This window comes from Homalodisca vitripennis, chromosome 3 (genome assembly GCF_021130785.1).
Source record: "Homalodisca vitripennis isolate AUS2020 chromosome 3, UT_GWSS_2.1, whole genome shotgun sequence".
Classification (NCBI taxonomy): domain Eukaryota; kingdom Metazoa; phylum Arthropoda; class Insecta; order Hemiptera; family Cicadellidae; genus Homalodisca; species Homalodisca vitripennis.
In genome coordinates this window covers 202,135,996-202,159,523 of record NC_060209.1, presented here as the reverse complement: position 1 = coordinate 202,159,523, position 23,528 = coordinate 202,135,996, and the positions used below count along the sequence as shown (strand labels likewise).

The following is a 23,528-nucleotide window of genomic DNA, read 5'->3' as shown; positions in this document are numbered from 1 at the left end:
CTGTTGTTCGTAAATGCAAAACTACTATCATTATTCGTCTTGCCTTCGAAATTAATTAAGAACTGTTTTTCTCCGATTTGTAGCTGGAAAGTAAAAAAAAACACTAATATTATATTACTAAAAAGTAGAATTGATAATATTTGAATGGTCATCAGTATAGCGGGCTCAGCAGTTATCGCGAGATAACCGAATCAAGCAACGTTGGACGAGGCTGCTGCTTGGATGGGTGACCGCTGAGTGATCCTATCTTATGAAGCGACCCACTTGCCCAGCCATTGGCGGTTCCGAAGTCACTTTCCGATAGTGTTAGAGAGACCTTCTTTTTCCGTAAATTCGCCTGGTGAAATAAGATATCCTTTCCCTTTATATTCCATATCCTTATCTTCTATTATTTTACGTTCGGCCCGATATAAAAAAATGTCAAAATTATAGCTCTTAATAGAAACAACTTCTGTAGTAACCTAAATAATATTTATGTCCTTTGTTTATGGATGAATTTTCAATAGTTGTGACTAGTTTCTGCCAACTAACTCGACCAAAGGCCATTACTTCCTCTTAGATTAGACAAGTTTATTACATTGCGTATAATTTTGTATTTTAGCATATTATATACTAAACACTAAACATATTGAATAATAAACTATATAAACAGTGATTTTAGCTGTCACGTTGATATTGTTACATAACTTCAAACTGCATTAAGTGGAATCGACCTTATATCTCCGTGGGATAATCACGGTTTTTTATTGAGGCAGAGATGGGTCTCATTGTATGGAAAACGCAAATCCAAGCATGGAGTATGCAACACCGGATTTGCTGTGATTCACAGCCATCGAGATAAGATGTAAGATAAGATTGTTAGTCATACAAATACTTTTCACGCAGTACGAAAAGGTTTCCATTAATCCAACATGAAACTCATCGTGCTTAGTGCTTTTTGTGTGATAGCTTTTACAACTTTTTCAGAAGGTAAGTATATAGCGTTATCAGTAATAATGTTATAACTGACTGACTGAAGCCGAGCAAAAACATGAAAGATAGAGTCATGAAACATAGGGTAAAAAGTCCAACCTCTAAAGTTGTGAAATTTCCCATAATATTTGTATTGTAGCAAACACATGTTACTAATTGAAAGACGCTGTTAAATGTTATAAACTGGTATGTTTTTTGTCTTTCTGATTTTCCTTTTGGCAGGACTTGTATACATTATAATGCAGCCTCAATGTACACTTGTTTTGCTTTACTTTTGTCTATAAACTTTGACTGAATTTGATTCACTGAATTTACTGATTGATTGACCTTGAGGTGTCATGCATAACAATAATCGGGGCATTCTAGCGAAAGGTGCTCCATTGTTTCTTTCTTGGCCATTGTGCAATTCAGACAGAAGGAAGTGAAGTGCCTTATCATTTTGAACAAACATGAATTAACATTTCCGAGACCCAAAATCAATGTCAAAATGTAATGGTAATGTGTAAAAGGTAATGTAGGAAAAACTTGTTATCAAGGTTAATAGAGGAAAATAATTAAGGATTAGTAATATTTATAGAATGATACGAACACCTTCAAAATGAAAAGTAGATACAGAACGGGTAAAGAACACTTAAGTGATAATGCAACCTCAAGTTCCACTAATCATGATAACACTCAGCTCGATCTGTACAATCCTTCCTGATAGTCAAGTGTCTTCATTTACTTAACGTTTATATTCTTGATAACAATTGATAAAATATGAATGTTAAAGTCACTAATTAGTCCTCTTGTTAGGTTAGGAAAACCTAAATAATAACCGTCTTTTCAATTATATAGCAACAAACAAATTGGAAGTATCACTGGCAAGCGGTCTAAGACGACGGATTTTGGGTCTGAGTTAGTGATAGCGCAGGTTCGAATCCTGTCTGTGACCGCTGCATTTTCTATCTGTACCATCGACCTTGTACTGTATCGACTTTTCCCCTTATTCTGTTTGAAAAGATCCTCGCACAGCTCAGTGGCCCATGAGGACGGGCAGGATAAGGCCTAACGGGGGATCGGCTTCTCCTTTTATAATAAAACAAAATAAACATGCACTGCTAGCTGAAACTGTTCTATGTTAATATTATAATATAACAACACATTCAAAGGTTGAATTAATTTTGCTGCCATTTTCAGATTGTTTATACTCATTATCTTGAAAGCATAGGGTAAGCTGGACAGTATCAAACTTCTTATTTTAACTTTGTCAGTATTTATTTTTGAGCACATAGTATACCCAGATAGTAAAGTTGGAAGATTTAGTAAATTTGTACTTTTAACTGTAAAATATTGGAAATATTAAGTATGCAGTGCTTTATCAGTAATATAATGCATATATTAAACACACAGATACTACTTAACTTTTACTACATATTTAAAGACTTTAATAAACTTTTTTTGACAGAAGCAGGCTCCTCAATTTCGCGTGAGCTTATATTATTTCTTGTTCGAAACAAAAGATAGGCCTAACTATGGTGTCAGAAACATCTTATACTGGAAGTAAACTACATTGACTGAAAGGAGACAATCTATTGGCCAAAATTAGCTTGGTGAAATCTACAGATGAATGCTGAAATCTACGTATATGTATAGTTTCTTGAATGGAGAACCAAAATCAAGTATAGAACTGGTAGTAAGTTATTCCGGAAGTAAAGTACATGCTTAGATTGGATGGAAAGTTTTGACGATGTATGCTTTTTCGGCTTGTGTTTGTATTTTTTTATTTTTTTCTTCACACCTATTGGTGTCAGTAGCTTTTTACACAGTGGATGAATTCATGGAAAGCCCCCTGGAAAATAAATATCGAAGCAGGTTTAACAGGATCTGATATAGGAATTGCGTGTTTGTCTAGTTTAGGACATTTTTGTATGTATGAATGTGTGTGAATGAGTAGATAGACTAATGACTTTTGTTATACAGTATTGTATATTGTTCAAAGGCAATAAAAATTTATTTGACTTTATGAGAGTAACTTGGCTTAATTACATTCGGACGCATACAAAAATAAAGTGGACTGTGAACTTTGCGGTAAACCCTACAATGCAAACTTCTAAATTGCTAAGTTCTTTCAGGAGCTAGTATCCGGCAATTTTTGATTCATTACAAAGTGTCAGTACAAAGCCACACTAGCCATTCTGAGCGCACCGTTCAGACATTGGTCAGTTTAAGTTTGCTGCGCAGATGTTTGAGGTGGCCACACTCACGTTTGAGTACAGTCTCTGTGTCTGTGAGCTCATTTGTAAAAACGGCAGCAATGAGGCAATACGGGGTTCCTCTGCTGGTTATAAGAAGGGGAAAGAGATGGTTTGGATTTCATCCAATTAACGTTATGCGGAATAAACACGGCCGGTTTAATACTTCTCCAGTTTATTGAGACAAGAAGATGATAGAATGTTTTCCAACTTTAGACTCTTACGTTTAAGGCAATATTTCAAAGTTTGTCTTAGTGTGCCTCCTGATAAAAGATAGAGATGTGTATCCTGCAAACACAGTGTAGGCGTCTCTATTATGTAGTGTTATGTAGGAGGAGCTTTCCAACTGCAGCCGCAGACGATCTCAAAATTGATTCTATACTTTTAAAATGTGGAGACGCGAGTAATCCATCACTAATTCTGTCAAACCCCACAGTTCTGCCCAATGGACACAAACAACCCCACAGTACCACCCAATGGATACAAACAACCCCTCAGTTCCGCCCAATGGACAAAAACAACCTCTCAGTTCCGCCCAATGGACACAAACAACCCCACAGTTCCGCCCAATGGACAAAAACAACCTCTCAGTTCCGCCCAATGGACACAAACAACCCCACAGTGAGGTAGTTCCTGACCCGTTCGGATCGCAAACGCATAAAAACGAGTGTGAGAGGATGTATCTGATAAGATGGGTTACGTTTCAACAAAATACTTAGTTAATAAAAAAAAAACATTCCAATATGGATTAGTTTTTTGGACGAGGCCTTGCGAAACTAAAGATTTTTCATACTGGCTGAAATATTTCCAAACATTTTTGTATTTGCATATTTACTGCATATGGTATTTTAATATCCCCCCTCCCCACGCAAAAAATATATATATTTTGCACGATTGTGTCCTGCGTAGGATTGACGAAAAAAGGGATTTAGGAGTAATAATGACTCCTTCACTTAGTCCTTCTGAGCACATTGCACATGTAGCTTCAAGAGTTAGCTCTCTATTGGGTTTCCTATTTAGATCTACAAGAAACTTCAACTCACCTCTGTCCATAGTTAGTCTTTTTAAGTCTTTGGTGCGCACAATCCTGGAGTATGGTTACGTTATATGGTCTCCTTTCCAACTAAATCATAAGGAACAGCTGTAACATTTTCAGAACCGTTTCATCAGGATGCTTGATCCAAGACTGGGGTTCAGCTACCGCACAACACCTGTCTCTGATGTCGAGAGTCATTTTGTCCTTCTCCCACTACATCTTCGTCGCCACCACGCTGATCTCCTGTTCTTGTTCAAGCTTGTAAATGGCCTTGTTGACTGCCCTGATCTGCTCAGCTCTATTGACATTTTTGTTATAAAAGGACTTCGCTCAATTACAATCTTCTGCAGACGCCTCAATATACCACCAACTACTCTCACTTTAGCGGTATGTCTCGTCTCATGCGCGCAGCTAGGGTGGCTTCAACTCATCAGGATTTCTTTCACGAGTCTGTACCATCGCTCAGAAGAAAAGTGAGTGCTCTGTGTGATGTTACCTAATGTTGGAGCCGTCGACTCCCCTCACTATAGTGCCAGTGCCTCCTGTTCAACGTTTTCCTGTTCTTCTCGTTGTTATTTATTATATATTTATTTTTGTTATGATATTTATAATTTTTCTGTTAGTTATCGAATAAAATAGTAACCTTATACACTGTTCACCTAATATCTATTCTTGTTGATTACCCTACTGTTAATGTTATCTAATATTTTTATTGTTGTTAGTCTTTATACATATAGTTTATTTCTTAGTTATTATAAAGATTGCAGCCCTATAACTGTTGTCTCAATCTCCACTCTAGTTTATCCTACTGTTATCCCTATTAATATACTTTATTTGCTGTTATTCCTTCATAGTATTTTCATTAATTGTTATTGTTTCTTAATTTTAATAACTCTCCTCAGGCTCTGTGCTCCATAGCTATAAATTGTTTCTTATCCTGTACAATTTACAGTCTCGATACAGTTGTTACCTATGTAGTTTGCTAGTCATGTCTCCTTATTGTATATTACTATTTACTCTCTGCCCTGTTATCTCCTTAGTACACCTTTTCCATATTTATTGATTGTGATTTTTGTACAATATTGGAGTTTGCCGTTGAAACAATAAATATTAATTGTAAGAAGAATAATGTAAGTAAATATTTATTTGTGGAATCCACTGAAGATGAAACCTTTGGTTTCCAAAGGCTTCGTCCAAAAAATAAAACATGTTGGAAAATTTTGTTTTATTACTATTTAAAGTTTTTCCCTCCAAGAGTCTTCAACAACATACTTAGTATTTATATGGCCGTGGCTTTTTGGAGAATTAAAATGGCAGATTTATATCTTTAAAAAGCCATTAATTATACACACTACACATTAATTAACAACACTATGGAGGCCTCTCTAGTTTGACTAGTTAGATGTATGTATGAGGTACTGATAATTAAAGATTCTGGAGGAATCAGAATTACACTGTTATATAAACTCTGTGCTCAGTTGCAGGATTCGACTCCGCGGAGAAGGAGGATGTGAGCGAAATCCAGAATGGAACCTATTCGTCTGGAGAACTGAAAGATATCGACTACGATCTAGACACGACAAGAGGACCAGTCGACCCTTCGAACCCGCCTACCGCACCGACTCCAGCAGGACCAGGTGATTCTTCCGCTCCTTTCTGGCGGCGCCCCGCCTCCCTGGTGTACTTACAGTTCTGTGGCCTATTGGCTGGCCTCGCCGCGATGTACTTCCTCGGTGTGTACATCGGAGGTAGATCGTAGGCGGTTCGTACAGCACACAGAACAAATGGAAATCTGATTGTTATCAATAAACTGTAATCACACGCCTGGTTCGTTTGTTTTTCTACATTTCTGTGGTTTAGCAATGTCGTTTATGTTCAAAGCAGGAACAAGTAGTTTGAATGATCTCATTACCTGTAAAGAAACATTTTTTCGGTAGTATCGTTTTGCACGTGTAACACAGGAGCTGTGATTCCAGCTACACAGAAAGCTTGGAAATATTTCTAAATTGTCAGAACGGGCCGCAATAAAGTATATAATGATTAATAATTTCTTATTCGGAGTCATGAAAATAAAATAAGTTAATAATATATATTCAATACAGTAGGATATGAATATGAGGTTCCTAGCGCACTTTTGGGACAGACAGATAAGCAATGGAAAATCTTGTTCAAGGTATCGAACACGAATTGACATGCAAAATTACGTTAAGTAGAACATAAAACACAAAAATCACGTTAATGTTATGTTCGTGTTGTCAAATGTTACGTTCAGAACGTAACATGAATGTGAATGTTGTGTTTTATGTTCTACTTAACGTAATTTTGCATGTCAATTCGTGTTCGGTACCTTGAACAAGATTTTCCATTGATTATCTGTCTGTCCCAAAAGTGCGCTAGGAACCTCATAATCATATCTACTCAATACATTCTACTGTATGAATTTTATTTTCGTTTACAATCAATATATGGGCAATTCGAATTTTGACAACACTCCTGCGACCTGGAGGTTAAATCTTACGCTACAGCCATAGCGGCAACCAAAATAGGATAGCTATTAACGGGCATTATTTCTGAAGCGACTCTTGCAAAAATCGTTCGGCGATAGTGGAGGGTACTGGTTATCGTTGTTTCAACTAGGATCACTATCCCAGAAGCGACTATGACTAGATCGGCTGTAGATAGCAATCTGGTCTGAGGGCAATCTCACTCGCTGAGCGGTTTGGGCCGAGTGTGCACGTTTATTTGGTTTGTCATAATGTCTTTAAAGAGCACGGAACTGCTTCTACATATGAAGAAGATGAAGAGCTCATATAACCAATAGAACTGCATTTTACGACGTGAGGAACTACTTGAAAAGAGTAGAGTTAGAAAATCAACATCAGAAGTGGGAAGACCAGGTATGTACAAATTATTACTTTATCATTTGGGTCACATAAGTCTTTGATATTATGGTAATCGTTGACCCTCTTCTTTTCTTCCGTTATATTAGCTAAGTAAAATTGGTTTCTTTGTTTACAGTTTTTGGAAGTCTATGAAAAGGATAATAGAATTTCAGACTTCTGTTATATAATATAAAAAATATATAATACTTACAAATGTATAGAATGTTTTTATCCGATTATTGAACTAATTATTTGTTTTATTGAAATCATAAAGCAGCCTGATTCTTGTGTATTGCAAATATGTATAATGTGCAACCACAATTCGCTGTCATTGAACTCTTCAAAGAAAAGGCGCATGAAAAACAATATAGGTCTCCATCTCATGAAACCATTTCACACGCAAATCACGAACAAATGAACAGAATCGTTCCACAACAATTGCTCCATAAAAATAGTTCCTCAACAATCGCTCCAGATAAAACGTTCCACAACAATTGCTCCATAAAAATCGTTCCACAATAATCGCTCCAGATAAAACGTTCCACAACAATTGCTCCATAAAAATCGTTCCACAACAATCGCTCCAGAATAAACGTTCCACAACAATTGCTCCATAAAAATCGTTCCACAACAATTGCTCCAGATAAAACGTTCCACAACAATTGCTCCAGAATAGTTGCTCCACAACAATTCCTCCATAAAAATCGTTCCACAACAATGGATCCACAACAATCGCTCCTGAGGCAATGGTTATCTAATATCCCAGAGCGACTATCACAAGAGTAGATTTGCGGAAAATGCACCTTTGCGTCTGATAATAGCTCATATTTTCAAGAATAAATTGAAACTATCGTTGCTCTAAATTTGTTAATTAGAAATGATAGGTAACCTTAATTTATTTTTTTATATATTTATATTTTAACTTCTTATTGCTTGCCTTGTCGCCAATAATTAAACTTTTTAGCAAAGAAATAAAATGGTCCTTCCGGCTCAGTTAGAAGTAGTAGTTAGATTTACCTTAAATATTTAAATTTATTGTCATGGGATATACATTTACCAATATGTTCAACTATTTCGAGATACAATATATATTTTGTCTAAAAACATTTAAGTAATGTTATTCAGAACGCTTTTTTTTCTTTAGCTTCATAAATGTAGTGATGTTTTAAAATTCTTAACGGCCGCTGTATTGGATCGTAATGGTATACCAAAATTTCCAACAAAGTTAGCCGAGATAATTATAAGGTCAATTTTTGTACCACTTTTCAACTTGCTTTGGTTGTTTTATATTTATAGTTTACACAAGCACCGTTATTGAGCCTATATATTAAGTTCTACTATTAGGACATAATATATTTTTTTACATTTGCCTGATATTGTATATTATAAAACTTGGAACATATAATTAAGCGTGTTGCCCTATTAAACATGTATTAAGTAAATAAGTGTGTCTGTTTTAAATATAATACATTCAGCTAAAACATTCACTGGGCACTTGCAAATTGCATCAAGAATACCGGAAAGACGGGATGACCAGCTGATTATTTAAATTAGTATTAAAAGGTTATTAATGTTAAATAGTATTAAAAGGTAGTAGATTAGTTCAACCAGCTTAAATAGCCAAAGAAATATTCGCTAGAAATGTGGTCTCCAAACGTTTTTAATATAAGGAATGTTTAAAATTTGTTTTTGGCGATGGAAGGATTGTGAAAGAAATAAGACATCTCCCATCGTGATGTAACTACGTCTCTGCAATCTGATCTCTTTTTCAGGTTTATAACTTACCTAACACATAACTATAATCTAGGTTACAATAAACAAAGCATGCCAAACCATTGCAACACACAAAAGTCAGAATCAAAATACTAACGTGCTATATAAAGTCCATGCGCTTAAAACAAAACACTAATTATTAAAACCGAACTAAGGAATACAAGTCACAACATTTCTGCACGAAACGACCAACCACTGAGAACTGAACTAAGGCTAATCGTAAATTGGCATCTTGTTCCTACCGTAACAATCGCCATTTGCTACTCAGAGGCCACTGATATCTAAGAAAGCTTATTCACTGAGCCAGTAATGTTAAGATAAAACTGACTCTGTAGGTTATGAAATGAGAAAGAAGAGAGTGCGAAATATTTGTATAGTGTTAAGTGAGACGATAGGTTTCCTATATGTAGCATTTGTGACAAGTGTGTTGATTTTCCTCAAGAAGGATATCGTATCAGTTTTTTGAAGACTGCTAAAAATTCAAGCGTTCTTTTCATATTACAGGGTGTACAATAAAGCTTTAAGACAGTTGAAAGCAGAATACACTGGTGGCCATCTTTTTTTCGGGTTTATAACAATTTTAACCCTTAATTACTTTTACGTTTTATTATTTCCGAGTTGAGAAACGTACACCACTTTGAAGATCAAATTAATACGCATCCTAACGAACCATTCTTTAAAACATTTTATTGGTTATTAAAACAATTTCCATGATTATCGTTGTATATATTTAAAACGTCGCACTAATCATAATTTAAATCTACGACTAAAATGGGAGTAAAATTGTTTTAAGCAAAATGTTATTACACTGGATTAGACGAGGATGTAAATCTGTAGAATAAATATTCACTACTTCAAATGTTCCAAATGAGTCAGTCCATATGCAATGACTCAGAAAGAAATTCTCTCGTTGCTTCAACAATAAAAAAATTTTATTTCCATATAATTCGCCAGTTCAAAGCAGGCAATTTTTCAGCCACACGGCCAGTCGCAACTTTTAAAGTTGTTAACCATAAAATAAACATATCCAAAATTGTACATGATCCAGTAATGAAACTTACACCATATCGTGAATAACAGTTTATCGTACAATTTAGGTTTTTACAACTAAAACCTTTAAACTAATCCTAAAGCTTGAAAACCCCTCTAAAGTTTGTGATCAATTTCCACAAAATGCACTTTTTAGAGCTGAAATTTTTAACGAAAGAATAAGATACCCAAGCTAATATTTTGCTTACAGCGTTGTATGGTAAAATACTTACCAAAATTAAACGAAAAAATGTAAAATATGAACAAATTCTTTTATACCTTTTTGAAAACGAGGATTTTTGAAAGTTATGAAATTTTGAGGCATAACATCTGGTAAAGGAAAATTAAAAAAAATGATTTTTGCACACGAGATGCACCTGTACAGTGGTAAATTACAGTGCAATTAATTTAAGTAATGCAGTACACAATATTTACTAAAAGATCCAACAAAATTAACAAATACACAACATATTTATTCTTCATATTAAATACTATTTTCAGAAGCGGTCAAATTCTGTTATGAGTTTATTCAAAGTAAATTCAAAATCTGTTGTAGAAGGAAAATAAAGAACGTCTTGCTAAAAAGAAACGTATAATCTAGGCCGATTTAGAAGAAAATGTCACCTATGTTGTCTAGGATGACGATCGAGGTTATCATAGGGTCAGTCATCAAGCTACCGTATATTTATTTGTTTTGTATTTTAGGAATGTAGTTGGTGAGATGAACACTCATTCAGTATGCATTTTAAGTGACTACTTACATTATAATACCTACTTGTACACACACTTCCAGCAGACTTTAGCAGCCGAAGTTAGATAAGAATTTTACTTTACAGACGGAATTGGTAGTCAATAGAACAAAAAACACATTTATTCAAATACTTGCAGCCATAAGTTATATGTTAATCTACAGACTGAATGGCACTTATTTTGTTCATACCATGAGAAAAAATGACAGCGACGGTTTAATATAATATGAGTATAGTCCATTTAGAAAGATCTATACCTGGTAAAATGCAAATGTAAATGTATGCCAATTGTAAGAAATATATTAAAGCACTACTTATTTTAATGTGAAAAACGAGACGCCATTGAATTTAAAGAGATACATACTTTAAAATGGTTGAGAATCAAAAGAAAGAAAAGGTTTCATGAATTTCACGACGCTGCAAAAGATGTAATGTATAACCGACAGTTACGAAGATTACAAGACTACAACAACAAGCCCTTAACTGTACATGTAAATAATACAGTTGCCTGCATATATAATGGACAGTGATTGGTAGCTCAGAATAAACAAATCAGCTTAGAGAAGAATGGTGCACTTTTCCCACCCAGCAGGGAAACACATTGTTTAGAAAGTAATGACGCTTTTGGATTTTTTACTAAAATTAATTGAAGAAATATATCAGTTCGTGAACTAACCACAGCAGGAAAACCACACTTTATCTCACAAAAACTGTTAAAAGAAATAAATATACTCTTAAACAATTATTTAGGATAATGAAAATAGTGAAAGATGACAAATATTAACAAAACGTTAATTAAACTAAACAATAAAAAATCACATGTTTTGCCAATAAAAATTAACTTCAATGATAAAAGGAACATTAAAAATAAAATATAAAAAATAACTCTAATATATTTTTTATCTACTGAACTACCACAGTAAAGTGATGTAGGCTTTTTTGAAAACTCCAGGCGTATTGTTTGTTAGACTTTACAAATTCGTAACTTACTACAGGACCTTACACCAAGATCAAAATTTTTACTGAAATTTACTACTATATAGATGCAATTTATGTGAACGAATCAGATTTTTTATTTCGTTCCATCAGATATATAAAGTCCCAAAATTTTTGGAATTCCTGTTTAAAAATATAAGTATTTTTAATTTTTTTTCTAAGTTTGGTAAGCACTAGTATTGCGTCATTACTAAAAGAATGACAACTGGTCAAGCAACTCTCCATAGATTACTGCATACAGATTGACCCAAATATTGTTGTACTGTTCAATTTTTTTTATTTTTAATTCCACATGTTCTAAACAATAATTTTCAATGTCCCAAACTTGTCTAGTCAATCCTGTAAACTTCCTTCAAATACAGAAAATCCTGATAGTTAAACTATTTAACATTACTCAACATTTCAGATAGCTGAAAAAAAAATAAAAAGCTGATATTTATCCGTGAGATATTGATCCGTGCTTGTTATTAAATCCATTCATATGCATAGAGAAACTAACGCATTGTTAGTTCAGTTTAATTATTACGGTTTTCGATTCCCATAATAATTAAATGGTAATCCTGTTACTGGGTGACAATTGTGCTATCTTTATATAATTAAAGGTGTTGTTGATTTTTAAAATATATTAAAACTTAAGACATTTTGAATTGAAAAATTTGATAGTTTTTTATATAATTTTCCAGTGGCTGATCCAATTCACAATAAAAATTATTTTCCCTTTGGTTGCCAGCCCGATGATATTTTTCTGTACTTCTAGAACCACTGCCTTCGACGCGTATGTATTTTTAAGTCAGAAACGAGGTCTAAAAACATTTTTAACTCTCTTATACAATCAAATGCAAGGTCAAATCACTGAAAGCCTTAAAGCACACTTTGTGAAAAAAATAACGATAGATGACATACATAATTTTTACAATAAACCATTCACGTTTGTAGTAATGATGGTTATACGTTGAAACTAATACATTGTTTCAGTTCAGTACACGACAAATGAAAGCATCATTACGGTAACTGAACTGACGACAACCGTCCCTCCAGAGTCAGGGAGTGACACTGTGACCCACTGTTCGCGCCATCGCGGGCACAAAGACGGAATAAAGCAATTGTCTATTGTTGAGAGGTTCGCCTGGCTGGGAGTTCTAACTGCGGTGCTCACGGCGTTGTTCAAAGTGTACGAACACTACTTACACTGACAGAGTGTAGCCTCTTAGTGTTGACATTAACACCGACTTAACAAAGGCCATTCCGTTTCCATCTTGAAACAATCAACTCGCTTATTAGAGTTTATAATTTAAGTAATATTGTTTTGTTTGTTTACATTTGTGACAGTAAAATTGTTTCGATACACACTGTGTTTTGTTGCTTGTATATTGGTCTTGCAAATTGTGCTACCGTATTATGTTACAACACTAAAAAATATACATGTACAGCTGAAATATTAGCAGAATCAACAGGATTGTAACCAGCACTACTTCGAAAATTCTCATCCCCTAGAGTCTAGATACGTAAGAATATGTTTCTTGGGAGGTGTCAAGATTTCGGTTTGTATCCAGAGAACACGGTGTGTTGCGGAGTTGGAGTTTTCTGCACTAACTACCACTGATAAGAAACGTGAATGGAATCATCTCTTTAGTCCCCTTAACAATATCAAGTATAAATCATCAACATACAAACTTATATTAAAGCATCGGATAATACATACATCGGAGATTTAATATTATACCATATAGGTTACAGGATAATAATCGATAAAGGGGGCAGTTTTTTTTTTTTTTTTTTTTTTTTTTTTTTTTTTTTTTTTTTTTTTTTTTTTTTTTTTTAGGAATTATAGATCTAGTGGAAAGAAACAGGTTTTGATAGTACACTTGTTATCGCCCATGAATCGTTATAGGGAAAATTGGGATAAGATAGGAGGAAGGCACCTTAACTTTACGCTTCATGTATTTCATGAATTTTCCGCATTACTTGCATTAGAATCGTCCAATACCATTACATTTGTTCACCTATACTGTTGTCTTGTGTACTGTTTATGTGGCCTTATGGTTACACCTTTTTCTATCCCATTTATCGTGTTTTAAGATTGATGTTTCAATGAATACTCATGAAATGCAGAATTTCATTGACCAACAGTACCCAAGATCTCCCATCCACTGGACTGAGAGGATCCTTGATAGTTCTCTAGTTTTGATTTGATTTAGGTCATCCTAAAACGTTTAGTTTCCGGTACAGTAACTTACATAAATTTAAAAAAGTTCTTTTTATGAAAAAGGAGTTGTTATTTATTTTACTTATATTGAGCAAATAGTTTATTATTGGTGAAGTCTACACAAATTATTTAAAAATGTAATAGGACACTTTTGTGTTACAAAAAACTATGGTATTTGATATAGCAAAGGTCCGAAATGGTATTATACATTCAAATGATTATTAGTAAATACTAAATTGTAAACAAATATATAAAAGATATTTTCAAAACATTCATCAAACTGAATGTGAATAAAAAAGTTTATTGTCTACAGAAAATATAAACCGGTTAAGTACAAAGCACGTAAAATCTAGTATTAATATAAATTAATATTTCATAGGCTGGGAGTTCTAACTGCGGTGCTCACGGCGTTGTTCAAAGTGTACGAACACTACTTACACTGACAGAGTGTAGCCTCTTAGTGTTGACATTAACACCGACTTAACAAAGGCCATTCCGTTTCCATCTTGAAACAATCAACTCGCTTATTAGAGTTTATAATTTAAGTAATATTGTTTTGTTTGTTTACATTTGTGACAGTAAAATTGTTTCGATACACACTGTGTTTTGTTGCTTGTATATTGGTCTTGCAAATTGTGCTACCGTATTATGTTACAACACTAAAAAATATACATGTACAGCTGAAATATTAGCAGAATCAACAGGATTGTAACCAGCACTACTTCGAAAATTCTCATCCCCTAGAGTCTAGATACGTAAGAATATGTTTCTTGGGAGGTGTCAAGATTTCGGTTTGTATCCAGAGAACACGGTGTGTTGCGGAGTTGGAGTTTTCTGCACTAACTACCACTGATAAGAAACGTGAATGGAATCATCTCTTTAGTCCCCTTAACAATATCAAGTATAAATCATCAACATACAAACTTATATTAAAGCATCGGATAATACATACATCGGAGATTTAATATTATACCATATAGGTTACAGGATAATAATCGATAAAGGGGGCAGTTTTTTTTTTTTTTTTTTTTTTTTTTTTTTTTTTTTTTTTTTTTTTTTTTAGGAATTATAGATCTAGTGGAAAGAAACAGGTTTTGATAGTACACTTGTTATCGCCCATGAATCGTTATAGGGAAAATTGGGATAAGATAGGAGGAAGGCACCTTAACTTTACGCTTCATGTATTTCATGAATTTTCCGCATTACTTGCATTAGAATCGTCCAATACCATTACATTTGTTCACCTATACTGTTGTCTTGTGTACTGTTTATGTGGCCTTATGGTTACACCTTTTTCTATCCCATTTATCGTGTTTTAAGATTGATGTTTCAATGAATACTCATGAAATGCAGAATTTCATTGACCAACAGTACCCAAGATCTCCCATCCACTGGACTGAGAGGATCCTTGATAGTTCTCTAGTTTTGATTTGATTTAGGTCATCCTAAAACGTTTAGTTTCCGGTACAGTAACTTACATAAATTTAAAAAAGTTCTTTTTATGAAAAAGGAGTTGTTATTTATTTTACTTATATTGAGCAAATAGTTTATTATTGGTGAAGTCTACACAAATTATTTAAAAATGTAATAGGACACTTTTGTGTTACAAAAAACTATGGTATTTGATATAGCAAAGGTCCGAAATGGTATTATACATTCAAATGATTATTAGTAAATACTAAATTGTAAACAAATATATAAAAGATATTTTCAAAACATTCATCAAACTGAATGTGAATAAAAAAGTTTATTGTCTACAGAAAATATAAACCGGTTAAGTACAAAGCACGTAAAATCTAGTATTAATATAAATTAATATTTCATAACAGTTATCTAAAAGTAGAGATTGTTCTTTATTTCAAACCAACATTATGGAAATCGAAAGTCTAATTTATTACTAACGTTTATCACTAACATTTCATAATCAGTTTTATTCCTCGGAAAACGATTCATGGATAAATAAATAGAAGGGCCAATAGTGAAATCTCTAGACACAGTTTCAGTAAGCTAGATAGCGTTATCACAGATTGTAAGAAGTCAAAGTCCAGGTACCATTATCTTACATCTGCCTGTAAGTTACTCAGTGTTGGTAATCATGTGTGACATGGCGGACATAGTACGTCCTGCTCCGGACGAATATTGTAAGCATACAATTACTTTTATTGTTTTATCTTCAGTTTTGAACATGAAACACACATTAGAATGTATGAATTCGAGTAGAGAAAGGTCTGACTCGTTCAGAGTGTTCTGGCTTCGTACGGATTTCCGTCTCGATTACATAATTTTCTTCCAATTTCTTCTCGGAAAGCATGGGTATAGTTCGGGGTACAAACCGAATTTTTTAAGTACATAATCTAGTTTTATAAACAGTGTTAAATCAGTTTGGCATTCTATTTTAGAACCGTCTCCTCTTTATCTTTCCTAAAAGCTAAGTTTGCTAGAATTCTTAGTTTTATATATTTTTTCCTATGCACCTAAAGCACAAAAATCAGAAAACCAAAAATGTATATCATGTTATTGCACTCTTAATACTTGTAGAAGTTTAGGACAATTATATAAAAATTCCTTTGAACATCTGTTCTAAAAAATAGTTTTCCATATCTGTGTCTGCATTATCATGGGATATACTCCCCTCCTAAGACAATAATGCACATTCAATTCGATATTTTTAGATAGCAACCACACATAAAATAGGCTAAACGTCTCAACTTTATAGAAAGTTTTCTGCAAGGCACTTTTCCAAGATTTCATAGGAAGATAATTTCGTTACGGATTCAAACATTAGATTAATGCAAAAAAAATAATAAAAAATAAAAACTGTCCGCATTAGATGAAGCCACCAAATTGTATCAGAGGATGATACAGAAAAGGATAAACAGAGTCTTTCCGTAGGATCATGAGAGGTATAAAAATTATTAAGGTTGCTTTACACACTTTTATTGCCTTTATATTTTAAAATCCATCTTACATTGGTTATGAATACACCATCAGGTCCTGAATTGTGCGAGAGCATTACATAAGCTATTATATCTAATCGTGAGTTACTGAACAATTTAAACAGTCTTCTACTAGGATTTTATGTAATTAAATTGCGTCATTTCACACACACTTGTCATGCGTAAAACACACTTAAGATTACACCAATCCTTTATTATTTTGTTGGCTAATGTTTTGAGTTAAGTTTCTTCCCCTAACTGTTTGTTTTATGACCTTGATAAGAGCCGTATTTATGTTTTACTGACCTAACTTTGGTTAAAACAATTATTAAAGTAGCGATTTTATTATTATTATACGAGTCACCATAATAATGGTAATAAAATGAACTATTCTGAACTTAACCACAAGAATACAATTTGTGATATGAGGAATCATGTTAAAAACTTTAATATTGAAGTAAAAACGTTTATTGTATTTCAACCAATGGTTCAAGAAATATGTTACTTTTAATATTGAAATTAATTTTATTACGACGTGTCCAAATTAACTATATTACACATGCTGCCTTCTGGTTCATTAGTGATCAATATAAATTATGAATAGATGTACGTAAATAAGCCCCGATAACTCCAGCCTTATTAACTCTGAGTTATTATGATCTCTAACTGAGGGTTTCACAATATCATACATAACTCGTTCTCAAAGTACTATTGGTATTTAATGAGAACTTTCGTTCAAATAAAAACTGAATCTTGGACCAAAAAACCCTAGTAATAATAACATGTTATGAATAGAAGAGCGTTTAAGTATTTTACATAATTGTCAAAACAGGTTTTGTGTTTTATGAAACTATCAAAAAGTTTCAACGCTATAACTTTATTACTAAAATTTTACATAACTTGTACATTTTTTTGGTTAAAAACAGCAAGTGAATAGTTCAGAACAAGTGAATACTGCTTTATTCATAAATTGTACATTGAGCATACACGCAAACGCACGTAATTCATTAATTAAAAATATTAAGTTTTTGTTTGAAACCGCTGGAGAAATGTCCTGTCCTCTAAACAGAAATTGATAATTTATTAGTAACGATAGTTCGGGTCAAGGTCGAATTGGGAGGGTATATACGAAATGGTTCAAAACGTAAAGCAATTCTGTCCTTATATTACTGTATAATTTTTTAACTTCAAACTTAACAGCGACTTAGACGCCAGATATAGACCGAATATTTCCATGTTCATAGTCTGTATAGGGTTATCAATGCTGATTTACAAATTACTTGTTTGTCTGGCGGTTGGCTTTAAAGCTTAAATGTAACAAGAATAAAATACGAAAAAATATTAAAAATTTGTGCTGTCAAACCTTGTGATACCTTCTTATTTTGATATCCACCAAAACTAACGCGGGTAACGATCAATGTCTTTCTTAGGAGAAAAGTGTTTATCGATTTGAAGACCAATACAAAGCAAATTGACAGTAAGCTCTTGGACCTTCTGGAGATGGAGATCTTCTGTATATGAATTGTTACGCCGTTAGTCAATCTGTTAAACTCGCTACACCTTGTATACTTAGGGATTACATTGGCCATCAGTTTAGAGAATAATCAAGCTTTTTAATAACAAAGACTAGGAACATGAGTCATTGCATTATTTTATATTATTTGTAAAGCTACGTAATAAAATAACTTTTCTTAATATTTTATTGAAAACAAGTTCGAATGTAGGCATCTAAAAAAAATGTTCACATTTATACACTTGTAAACTGGACAAAGAATATACATATTACCTATGAAGATAAATAGTTTCATGTCCAATCTATATCACTGTACGACAATCTAGTGATGGTATGTCTGTTTGTTTATGTGCTATTTAATTACTTAAAAACTACTAGGCCGATTGTATTCAAAATTTTAATGGACATTCTTAGGATCAATGGTTAACATATTATATGCCCATTCCTAATTAAAAGATTCATCCAGGACACGCACCACTGGTCTTGAAACTCCCTTTTTGGTACCGTAAGCAGTTAGTAGAAGTGTTTTCGTAATAAATTGTTTGCAAACATTATAATGTAACAACAGTATATGTTGAATTAATGTACGTACTATATAAAATTATCTTACGATAATAGTAATGAAAGCATAGAGCAAGCTTAAAAGTAACAACACTTCTTATTTTAACCTTATCAGTGGTGAACACAGAGGTTATCTAGAAAAGAAAATAAGAGTTTTAATAAAAATATACTTTGTGCAATGCAGATATCAAAGACAAATTTACTACATAACTTTTGCTGCAGATTTAAAACAAACCTAACTATAGCACCATAATTACCTCAGACGGGAATAAACTACAATGGCCACGTATACGAGTACGCACTCTCCGACTGAAACATGTTTCTCAGATCTGCACGTATATTTTGTATATTCTTGATCGGGGCATCAACACAAAATAAAAAATAACATAGAGCCCCATACTCATTAAATCATGACTGTCCAATGAAAGCTAGGAATTTAGACAGTAAGATCCTGTCCCTATCATGAAAAATTAGAGTTATTTTACGGTACTTTTAAAAGTGTTTCATTCTCCGACTTGAGGGCACCAAAACACTGATTTTTAAACTTTTCACATTGATGTAAACCGGGTATGGATTGATTATCCTGAACTATTTCAGGATAATTATCTCATGATAATTTCAGGATAAGATATTTACTGATATATTATCTGGATCTATATCCAGATAATATATCAGTAAATATCTTACAACTACTTGAAAAACTTGCTACCAAATTAATTAATTTTAAACCTGTAATTTGTTAACATTAAATTAGTCAAAAATTTAAAAAATATTAACTTTTGGAAGACAACTAGACGACAAGTCTCTGGATTTCATCAAGATTGACGATTTTATAAGTAAAAATCATGATGGATCAGCGTTGTTCAGACGCATCCCCACACAGTATGTAGTTCATGTTCAAACTACAACGAAAAAAGTTGTTTATCGAGCGAGAAGTTGTTTTTAGGGTTAGATTGACTATGGTTAACTATCTAATAGTGAAAGTCTATTTTAAAGTGGATTGTTGTCATCTGTGGTCTTTTGTACTATATTTATTGGTTTTTGTAATTATTTATTATATTATTGTTAAAATGTTGTAGAAGCTTTTGTACATTTTAGCATAGTCTTTACCGTATTCTTGACACCATGAATGACACAACTGATTTTTGAATGCTCTGAACTTTAATGATATTGTTGAATATATTATTTTACTGTTCAAATTGAAAACACCTAGACGAAAAATCACTGAAATTCATTAAAGTAGACAATTTTACTAACAAAAATGAAGATACATCAGTGTTGTTTCAGACGCATTTGCACTCTGTTGTGTTTAAAGTTCAAACTAGAGCGAAAACAGTTGTTTATCGAGCAGGAAGTTGTTTTGGGTTTTGATTGACTATTGTTACCAATATAATGGTGAGCATGTGTATTTTTAAAGTGCATTGTTAGCAACTGTAGTCTGTGTACTATATTGATTTTTTGTATGTGATTATTTATTATATTATTGTTAAACATGTTGTTGTAGAAGTTTTTGTAAATTTTAGCATAGCTATTACCGTATTATTGACACCATAAATGACACAACTGATTTTTGAATGCTCTGAACTTTAATGATATTGTTGAATATATTATTTTACTGTTCAAATTGAAGACACCTAGACGAAAAATCACTGAAATTCATAAAAGTAGACAATTTTACTAACAAAAACGAAGATACATCAGTGTTGTTTCAGACGCATTTGCACTCTGTTGTGTTTAAAGTTCAAACTAGAGCGAAAAAAGTTGTTTATCGAGCGAGAAGTTGTTTTGGGTTTTGATTGACTATTGTTACCAATATAATGGTGAGCATGTGTATTTTTAAAGTGCATTGTTAGCAACTGTAGTCTGTGTACTATATTGATTTTTTGTATGTGATTATTTATTATATTATTGTTAAACATGTTGTTGTAGAAGTTTTTTGTAAATTTTAGCATAGCTATTACCGTATTATTGACACCATAAATGACACAACTGATTTTTGAATGCTCTGAACTTTAATGATATTGTTGAATATATTATTTTACTGTTCAAATTGAAGACACCTAGACGAAAAATCACTGAAATTCATAAAAGTAGACAATTTTACTAACAAAAACGAAGATACATCAGTGTTGTTTCAGACGCATTTGCACTCTGTTGTGTTTAAAGTTCAAACTAGAGCGAAAAAAGTTGTTTATCGAGCGAGAAGTTGTTTTGGGTTTTGATTGACTATTGTTACCAATATAATGGTGAGCATGTGTATTTTTAAAGTGCATTGTTAGCAACTGTAGTCTGTGTAATATATTGATTTTTTGTATGTGACTATTTATTATATTATTGTTAAAAATGTTGTTGTAGAAGTTTTTGTAAATTTTAGCATAGTTTTTACCGTATTATTGACACCATAAATGACACAACTGATTTTGAATGCTCTGATATTAATAATATTATTAAAAATATTATTTTACTGTTCAAATTGAAGACACCTAGATGAAAAATCACTAAAATTCATTAAAGCAGCTAATTTCAGGAACAAAAATAAAGATACATCAGTGTTGTTTTAGACGCATTTGCACTCTGCTGTGTTTAAAGTTCAAACTAGAGCGAAAAAAGATGTTTATCGAACGAGAAGTTGTTTTGGGGTTTGATTGACTATTGTTAACTTCATAACAGTGACCAAGTCTATTTTTAAAGTGGATTGTTAGCAAATGTGGTCTGTATACCATATTTATTGTTTTTTTGTAATTATTTATTATATTAATGTAAATAATGTTGGTGTAGAAGTTTTTGTCAATATTGTAGGATAGTTTTTACCGTAATCTTGTCACCATGACTGACACAACTGATTTTTGAATGCTCTGAACTTTAATGATATTGTTGAATATATTATTTTACTGTTCAAATTGAAAACACCTAGACGAAAAATCACTGAAAATTCATTAAAGTAGACAATTTTACAAACAAAAATGAAGATACATCAGTGTTGTTTCAGACGCATTTGCACTCTGTTGTGTTTAAAGTTCAAAACTAGAGCGAAAAACAGTTGTTTATCGAGCAGGAAGTTGTTTTGGGTTTTGATTGACTATTGTTACCAATATAATGGTGAGCATGTGTATTTTTAAAGTGCATTGTTAGCAACTGTAGTCTGTGTACTATATTGATTTTTTGTATGTGATTATTTATTATATTATTGTTAAACATGTTGTTGTAGAAGTTTTTGTAAATTTTAGCATAGCTATTACCGTATTATTGACACCATAAATGACACAACTGATTTTTGAATGCTCTGAACTTTAATGATATTGTTGAATATATTATTTTACTGTTCAAATTGAAGACACCTAGACGAAAAATCACTGAAATTCATAAAAGTAGACAATTTTACTAACAAAAACGAAGATACATCAGTGTTGTTTCAGACGCATTTGCACTCTGTTGTGTTTAAAGTTCAAACTAGAGCGAAAAAAGTTGTTTATCGAGCGAGAAGTTGTTTTGGGTTTTGATTGACTATTGTTACCAATATAATGGTGAGCATGTGTATTTTTAAAGTGCATTGTTAGCAACTGTAGTCTGTGTACTATATTGATTTTTTGTATGTGATTATTTATTATATTATTGTTAAACATGTTGTTGTAGAAGTTTTTGTAAATTTTAGCATAGCTATTACCGTATTATTGACACCATAAATGACACAACTGATTTTTGAATGCTCTGAACTTTAATGATATTGTTGAATATATTATTTTACTGTTCAAATTGAAGACACCTAGACGAAAAAATCACTGAAATTCATAAAAGTAGACAATTTTACTAACAAAAACGAAGATACATCAGTGTTGTTTCAGACGCATTTGCACTCTGTTGTGTTTAAAGTTCAAACTAGAGCGAAAAAAGTTGTTTATCGGGCGAGAAGTTGTTTTGGGTTTTGATTGACTATTGTTACCAATATAATGGTGAGCATGTGTATTTTTTAAAGTGCATTGTTAGCAACTGTAGTCTGTGTAATATATTGATTTTTTGTATGTGACTATTTATTATATTATTGTTAAAAATGTTGTTGTAGAAGTTTTTGTAAATTTTAGCATAGTTTTTACCGTATTATTGACACCATAAATGACACAACTGATTTTGAATGCTCTGATATTAATAATATTATTAAAAATATTATTTTACTGTTCAAATTGAAGACACCTAGATGAAAAATCACTAAAATTCATTAAAGCAGCTAATTTCAGGAACAAAAATAAAGATACATCAGTGTTGTTTTAGACGCATTTGCACTCTGCTGTGTTTAAAGTTCAAACTAGAGCGAAAAAAGATGTTTATCGAACGAGAAGTTGTTTTGGGGTTTGATTGACTATTTTTAACTTCATAACAGTGAACAAGTCTATTTTTAAAGTGGATTGTTAGCAAATGTGGTCTGTATACCATATTTATTGTTTTTTTGTAATTATTTATTATATTATTGTAAATAATGTTGGTGTAGAAGTTTTTGTCAATATTGTAGGATAGTTTTTACCGTAATCTTGTCACCATGACTGACACAACTGATTTTGATTGCTCTGAATTTAATATTAAATTAATGTAGAACCTATTGTTTTACAGTTTACATTGTAAACCGGATATGAAATGAGTACACCTCTG

At 32.5% G+C, this 23,528-nt stretch overlaps 1 protein-coding gene across 11 annotated transcripts in view; it reads left to right on the top strand.

Annotated features, from left to right (window-relative positions):
- The first annotated feature begins 765 nt into the window (after positions 1 to 765).
- Positions 766 to 23,528, top strand: part of LOC124358030 — a 93,538-nt gene continuing 70,775 nt past the window's right edge. For 4 of the 11 annotated variants that reach the window (XM_046810293.1, XM_046810296.1, XM_046810292.1 and 1 more), the window contains exons 1-2: positions 770 to 969; positions 5,721 to 5,879. In XM_046810293.1, coding sequence (XP_046666249.1) covers positions 912 to 969; positions 5,721 to 5,879 — 217 coding nt within the window. In that variant the 5' untranslated portion in view covers positions 770 to 911. Of the gene's footprint in view, positions 970 to 5,720; positions 5,880 to 12,646; positions 13,019 to 23,528 lie in introns of those variants that run through there. The other 7 variants (XM_046810288.1, XM_046810289.1, XM_046810290.1 and 4 more) reach the window with 5 other exon arrangements.